This window comes from Elephantulus edwardii, unplaced genomic scaffold, assembly GCF_000299155.1.
Source record: "Elephantulus edwardii isolate Elephantulus edwardi_28Jun2011 unplaced genomic scaffold, EleEdw1.0 scaffold00002, whole genome shotgun sequence".
Lineage (NCBI taxonomy): Eukaryota > Metazoa > Chordata > Mammalia > Macroscelidea > Macroscelididae > Elephantulus > Elephantulus edwardii.
In genome coordinates, this window is record NW_006399752.1 from 25,301,070 (window position 1) to 25,309,196 (window position 8,127).

General features: G+C 41.6%; 1 protein-coding gene across 1 annotated transcript in view; it reads right to left on the minus strand.

Moving 5' to 3' along the window:
• The window catches only part of LOC102844245 (sodium-dependent glucose transporter 1-like), a 16,839-nt gene extending 9,540 nt beyond the window's left edge, over positions 1–7,299 (minus strand). Inside the window, exons 1-3 of the mRNA XM_006879155.1 lie at positions 7,267–7,299; positions 6,820–7,056; positions 2,935–3,103 (exon numbers count right to left, since the gene is read on the minus strand). Of these exons, the coding sequence (XP_006879217.1) occupies positions 2,935–3,103; positions 6,820–7,056; positions 7,267–7,299 (439 nt within the window). The remainder of the gene's footprint in view (positions 1–2,934; positions 3,104–6,819; positions 7,057–7,266) is intronic.
• Between the last annotated feature and the right edge of the window lie 828 nt (positions 7,300–8,127).

Sequence of the window (8,127 nt, forward strand, 5' to 3'; positions counted from 1 at the left end):
TCCAAGGAGCCACCCGGTTTAACCCTTTCCAGGACAAATCTGTTTGTTTTCCTAGCAGTCCATGGTATTCTCAATACTCTTCTCCAGCACCACAAACAACAACACAATTTTAGCATTTTGTAGCAGAAATTTATTTACACTGGGCAAATAAGAAGAAAAATAAAGAAAAAAATTCTTTCAGTCCACTTTGTAAGACCACTAAGTAAGAATGATTAGTTATTCATGAACAATTATAAACTATTCATCTTGTTTCTAACACCTATTTCTTTTCTTGGCCTGTCTTCCTTTCATATTCTCTCTCATTTTCTCAGCTCTATCATTCAGTTATCAATGTTCTATTCAGCTTTTTCTGTTGTTGTTGTTGTTCTCTTTAGCTTTGTGACTAAGTTATTGACTAAACAATTGAGGTCCTTTTATATTTAAGTAAATACATTCTTTAAGGATACTTTGGGTATAATGTTAAATGATCCAGGAAGCATTAAAAGAAGATGGAAGGAGTACATGGAGTCACTGTATCGGAAGGAATAGGCTGAAAAAGAAGAATATCATGAAATAACATATAAGCAAGAGCGTGCAGTGATGAAAGAGGAAGTTCAGGTTGCTCTGAAAGAATTGGCAAAAAATAAGGCCCCAGCAGTTGATGGCATACCAATTGACATATTTCAACAAACATATGCTGCCCTGGATGTGCTCACTAAGTTGTGCCAAGAAATCTGGAAGACAGCCAGCTGGCCAACTGACTGGAAAAGATTTGTTCCCATTCCAAAGAAAGGTGACCCAACAGATTGCGGAAATTATTGAACAATATCATTAATATCAGATGTAAGCAAGATTCTACTGAAAATTATCCAAAAACGTTTGGAACAATATGTCAACAGAGAACTGCCAAATGTGCAGGCTGGATTTAGAAGAGGTCGTAGTATTATGGATATTATAGCTAATGTTAGAGGGATCTTGGCAGAATGCAGAGAATACCAGAGGAATGTCTATCTGTGCTTCATTTACTATGCAAAGGCTTTTGACTGTGTGGATAACAACAAACTGTGGCTGACTCTAAGAAGAATGGGAATCCCAGAATATTTGATTGTGCTAATGCAAAACCTATACCTGGACCAAGAAGCAGTCATCAGAACAGATCAAGGAGACATTACATGGTTTAAAATCAAGAAGGGGGTCCGTCAGGGATATATTTTGTCTCCATATCTTTTCAATCTGTATTCAGAACAGATCATCTGAAACGCTAGACTGTACGAGGAGGAATGTGGCATCAAGATTGGTGGAAGAGCCATCAACAACCTGTGTTATGCAGAGGACACAACTGTGCTTGCTGAAACTGAGAACGACCGGAAGCACTTGCTGCAGAAGGTCAAGGACTGCAGCCTTCAATACAGATTGAAGCTCAACATCAAGAAAACAGAGATTCTCACCACTGGGCCAACTGGCAGCATCAGTATGGAGACAATGAAGAGATTGAGATTGTTGACAATTTTAGTTTACTTGGCTCCACAGTCAAGACTCTTGGTACCAGAAGCCAGGAAATCAAGAGACAAATTGCATTGAGAAAGTCATCTGTGAGGGACCTCTCCAGAGTACTGAAGAGCAACGACGTCAGGCTGGAGACTAAGGTGCGCCTGATCCAGGCCATAGTCTTTGCAGTTACGTGCTATGCATCGGAGAGTTGGACAGTGAATAGGGTTGCTAGAAAGATAATTTATGCCTTTAAGCTGTGGTGCGGGAGAAGAGTATTAAAGATACCATGGACTGCGAGGAGAACAGGTTAGTCCTGGAGAGGGTGAAGCCATGCTGCCCCTTGGAGTCAAGGATTCTGAAGCTTCATCTGACATACTTTGGGCATGTTTCAAGGAGGGACTGGTCCTTGGAGAGGGCCATCATGCTTGGGAGAGTAGAGGGATGGTGCAGGAGAGGAAAACCCTCGATGAGATAGATCGATTCTGTGATTGGGGTGGTGGGAATGAGTGTGTCGGAGACAGCAAGGTTGGCACAGGATAGTGTAGCGTTTAGGGATCTTGTACATAGTTGTCACTATAAGTCACAAGTGACTCAATGGCACATAACAATATTCTTATTTTCTACAAGATTACTCACTTCTCTTTAAATCTGAATTTCTTTTACAATGGTTTTGTTGTTCTCCTTTTCACATGTATACTTAAAAAAACCCTTTTTCTTGTGCTTTGAGTGAAAGTTTATACATTTAAAGCATTTTAGTCACATTAAACAAAACCTTCTTTAACAATATCAATTTATTCTAAGCAGTATGATAAAATTTTGGCCAAGGATTTGCCATTTTCAAGGATAAGACTGAGGTCAGGCCTCATCACTGACATGGGGACACAGGAACAAAATGGTCACCTGCATCATTTTACCTGTCATCCCCTACCCCAGCTTTCACAGTCCTTGATTTAGTCTAGGGAGCTTCAAGGAGTTTATTCTGAACTATGGTGGCCTCAAGGGGCCTGCTCTAGCCTGTGATAAGAACCGGTCTTTGGACAACCAGTGTGTGATCTATATAGTGCCCAGATTCCAGTGAAGGTCCGGAAGTCCAAGGGTCACTGGCACAGGCTAATTCGAGGTTCCAGAGCAGCCAAGCACTGTAATAGCTAAGGTGAGAACAGGCACCTGGGAAACCAATGACCAAGGACATTTATGCAAATTGTCCTGTTGAAACAGGCTAACCTAAAAAGTTGGCAGTAGAATCCAGCTGCTCTGGCATAGAGATGTGGTGGCTTGCTTCCACAAAGATTTCTCTTAAGGCAGTTCTACTCTGTCCTAACAAGCCACTATGAATTGAATTACATTTGAGAGCAACAAATTTTGTTTTCCCATTAATTCTGCATGCTAGTATTTTTCCTATTTAAGGACTAACTGTAACTTTGATGAAATTCACAAAGAAGCTAAAAATCAGAGTTTACTTACCTAGAAGTAAAAAATTATTCATGTAGTCAAAAAGGACTCCACCAATGATAGAGCCACCCAAAAATCCACAGGCACGTCCCACGAATATCAGAGAAAGCCCGCTGATGTTGCTTTTCACATTTGCAGCCAAGTCTGGAAAGGTGGGTCCTAGTATGCCAACACTCATTCCCTAGGATTTGTAAAGGAAAAAAGTGTCATTAAAACACTGTCAGTGTGGTAATTCTTGTAGTGCCATATGAAAAGGGCTAAAGGGAACGGATTAAGTCCCACTGTTGGAGGGAAAAACTCTCCTGATAATACTAGTATTATTAAATCTACAAATGCTTACTTCTGATGTTCCAAATCTCATTGCTTTCTGATTTTGACAACTTTTAAACTTTAGACGGAAATCTTTAGATATCTTGCTACAATTGTATCCTTTTCCATCAATACTCTAAAAAACTATTTAGAATTGAGAATAGTTACAGCTTGCTCAGCTCCACAATCAACACTTTTGGCACCAGCAATCAGGAAATCCAAAGACAAATTGCATTGGGTAAATCTGCCATCAGGGACCTCTCCAGAGTACTGAAAAAATCAACGATGTCAGTCTTGAGACTAAGGTGTGCCTGGTCTTCACAATTACTTACTATGCATCAGAGAACTGGATAATAACTAAAGATGACAGAAGAAGAATCAGTGCATTTGAGTTGAGATTATGGAAAAGAGTCTTGATCATACCATGGATCACCAAGAAAACAAATAGGTCTGTCTTGGAGAGCGTGAAACCCAGTTTCTCCTTGGAGGCTAGGATTTTGAAGCTCTGTCTCATATATTTTGGGTATGTGGCCAGGAGGGATTGGTCCTTGAAAAAGGACATCATGCTCAGATGGGTGGAGGGACAGATGGACTGATACAGTAACTAGGGCAATGGGGGTAGGTGTTTTGGAGTTTGTAAGACTGGCTCAAGACAGGACAGGCTTCAGAGCTGTTGTACATAGTATTGCTATGAATTGCCACACAATTGACAGCACACAACAACAACAATTGTTGTTATGTATCATAACTAAGTCAAAACCAATCATAGCTAACCCTCCAGGAGGTTTCTGAGGCTTTGGGTCACACAGCAGGAGACAGTCCCTCGTTTACCCACCCACGTGGTAGTTTCCAACTGCCTCCCTTTGGATTGACATCTCAACTCCTTACCCACAAGGAGAAGAGCTCTCCTAATAAGAGACAACACTAAGACAATTTTAAAATAGTTTTGTATATTTTTGAAATCTACCACATATGCAAATAGTTAAAATAGAAATTCAAATATCAAAAGTGAAATTATCACACTATAAATATTATGCCCTTTTTATGTTAAAATAGAAAATATTTCTGTGTAGATCCAGGCATATAAAACTGAGAGTTATTCATATAAAACCTCTAAGTGGTGAATAAATTAAACTTTATAAATCTTAATTTTTCCTACAAGAAGACCCAAACCATATCTGTAAGGTTTTCTTAGAAACTATTACCTAATATGTACACTGAATTACTATTATTATATATAATTTTTAACATTTTATGGTGATTTGAGTTTATAGTGTAAACAGGTTTTCCACTCAACAATTAAATCCTTTTCAGAACACTGATTCTCACATTGTAACAGCACTCTTCCCACTTCCTGCTTGTGTTTCCTCTTTCCTTTTATCCTTCTTTCTTATTCTGTTCTTTTTAGTTTGATTCCTGGGCAAATATTACAATTTTGGTCTTGTATGGGTGATAGTTCTGAGGAGTTTTTCCTCCTTGATGTTCCTGATGACTTTAAGTGCAGGTCTACTGTTTTGAGTTATGGGGCTGCTTTTCAGTTCCAGGATTGCCTAAGGGCCACAGTCCTTGCAACTATTCCCCAGTCTCTATCAGACCACTCCTTGCACTGTGATCTCTTTCTCAAGAGCCAACAGTGGTAGCAGAAAACCATCTGGTTCTTGTCTCAGTATCACATATGAACTGAAATTCACATGGCTCATTAGTCCTAGGTACCAAAATAACATTTCCCCCCCCCCCTATTTTCTTTGCTCTGAAGAGGGAGAGGCCAACAGTTGCATCTTAGATGACCACGCTGAAGGTTTTACTCACCAAAGTAGGCTGTATACCTTCACCTTTGTGAATCAGAATAATTCCAATGATCTTCTTGTTTGTTGTTGAATGCAAGCACAGCCAATTTAGACTGAAACTGATCCTCAAACCACAGCAGTTCCTAGGGCTTACCAGGTCCTTTCTCATAGGCAAAGCATGAGTGGAATCATAAGTTGAATGGCTAACCATGGCTTTCATTCACCTAGTCCACTGTTGTTGTTGTTAGTCTTCTAAACTTTCTGCAAGCAATATTGTGTCATCTACAAAATATAGGGGATTTGTGTTGTTTTGGTTTTTTTTAAAAAAAACATGTGTTGTTAACAATTCTTCCTCCAATCTTGAGCCACACTCCTCTTCATATAGTCCAGCTTCTCTAATTGTTTGCTCAGCTGAAGACAAGCTGAATAGGTATGGAAAAGAGGGTACAACTTTGACACACACTTTTCCTCATTTTAAACCATGCAGTGTTTCCTTGTGCTGTTCAAACCACCACTTCTTGGTCTATGAACAGGTTTCCTATAAGTATCATTACCAATTCTTCTCAATGTTATTCATAACTTGTTACAATCCACATAGTCAAATACATTTGCATCATCAATAAAACACAAATAAACACCTTTCTGGTAGTCTCTGCTTTCAACCAAGATCCATCTGACATCAGCAGTGACTTTTCTTTCTCTATGGCTCTTTTAAATCCAGCTTAAATTTCTGGCAGTTCTCTGTTGATGCTCTGTTCTAGGCATTTCTAATATTCTTCAACAAGGTTTACTTGCATGCGTTATTAATTATATTGTTGATAATTTCTACAGTGTGTTGGATCACTTTTTTGAAATTAGAACAAATAAGGATCTTTGTTGACCAATTTTCTCAAACATGTTGGCATCCATTAGTCATGCTCAGGACTAGATCAGTGTGCTGAAACTGCCCTTGGCATTAGAGCAATTCCTGGCATCACATTTTTGGCCAATGACTTTGATCAATGGTCTTTTATCATATGCTACTCACTGAAATGATTAAGTATCATCCAATTCTTTGTCACAGTGACAGTGTATTCCTTCCATCTTCTTTTGATGCTCCTTTTATCATCCGTCATTTTTCTCCCACAGAATCCTTCAGCATTGGAACTGGAGGCTTGAATTTTTCCTTTAGTTCTTCCAGCTATAGAAATCAGTGCTTGTTCTTCATTTTTGGTTTTCTAATTCCAAATCTTTTCACTTATCTAGACAATTTAGGTGGAAATTCCAAGAAAGACACTTTGTTTAATAATGGGTGGCTATGTGTGTGTGTGTGTACTGTATCTGGCAGCCCTGGTGACAGTGGCTATTAATCTGAACAATCACTCATATCATTCAATCCCTTGAAAAAGGGAGTATGCTGAAACTGTAAAAGCTTGTTGTTGTGCCTTCAAGTCAGAACAGACTCATAGCTGACCCTCCAGCGCATTTTCAGAGGCAGTTAATCGCCTGGGAGGAGACTCAGAACAGCTGGTGGATTTGAACCACGTGCCTCTAGGATTTCAGCGCAGTCTTAACTATTAGCCTAGTTGAACTCCCTGGAAAACCTCTAGGAAAATCAATTGTGTACTTGACTACAACCCTCCAAGATTAGACCTGTGCCCTTTTTCCAGATGATGAAACTGACGCTTAGGCAGATTAAGTAATGTGCCTAAAGTCAAACCATTTGCAAATGATGGAATGGAGACTGGAACCCCAAACTCGAGTTCTCTGCAGGAAGCCCACTCACACCCGGACCTTGGAGGCTCCCAGCCTCAGCTCTCACCATCCCCAGGAAGGCAGCACACAGAATCGAGGTCGTGAACCATCGCAGGATGTTCCCAGTGCTGTCACTACACCGGGAGACTGTCACTGTCCTCGCCTTATTCTCTGCTGGGGCTTCAGCCTGGAGGAGCCGCTGCCCGACGGCCGGGGCCGGGGCCGGGGCCCAGGCCTCAGGGAGTTCTAGCTCCAGCTCCAGCTCGGCGGTTCTAGAGAAGCAGTACCTCCGAAGTCCAAGATTCTCCGCAGAGTTTTAGGAGCTGCTGTGAGTCAAGAGCAGAGCCCCGGCCCCGCCCCTCCGGAGAGCTAGGCCCCGCCCCCATGGGCATTCCCCGCCCCTCCGGGGGAGAAAGGCCTCCTCCTAGGGGAAGAGTAGCCCCACCCCTCCGGGCAGCCCGGCCCCGCCCCTCCAAGACCTGGAGCTCAAACTTTGGAACGCGCCAGGTATTACCCTAGGCTGCTCCGCATCTTCCTGTTCGTGCATGCACGAATCACATGGCTGAAACCTGGCTATTCGCCAAGCATGTGCGAGCCTCAATATGGAAGTTAATGTGGTTTCCTAGAACACCGGACATCGTTCTTCCTCTTTAGTAGAACCACAGATGGCTGGGCACGAAGAGTCAAGCCCACTCTTGATAGCTGACCAAGTTGATGCTGCAGTTTAGAGTCAGACAAGTCATGAGGTAAGAAACAGCGATTTTAAAAAAAAAGGGCAGCAGCAGCAGTCAAACCGTTATGTGTAAATGTAGGCCAAGAATTGCAACATCGGAGCTCACTTCCCGGTACGCTTAGCAGGAGACTCACAGATTCTGTGACTGGTTCTACCAGGTCACAAGTACTTGTTGAACCTCATGTTTATTATCTCACTTAGGGAGCTCTGGCAGCCTCGTGGTAAGGAGTTGCTCTGGAAACCAAAAGATACACGGTTCAAATCCACCAGCTGCTTTTTGAGAGACACATAATCAATCTCCTCTCCTGTGATTAACTGCCTCTGAAAACCTGCTGGAGGATTAGCTATTATTTTAATCAATCCTCTCAACAATATTGTTAGGGTTGCTGTGAGCCGTGCTCGACTCAAAAGCAAATAACAACAATCAACAACATGCATCAGGTTTTCAGAGGCAGTAAATGGTATGAGAGGATATGGCCTATCTTTCACCTGTGGAGCAGCTGGTGAATTTGAACTCCATATGCATATCTTTGTGTTGGCAGCACAATTCCTTACCACTAAGCCACCAGAGTACTAGATGGTCTGTTCCACAGTCAGCAAATGGCTTGGTTTTACCTGTTGATAATGAGCTTTTCCGAAGAT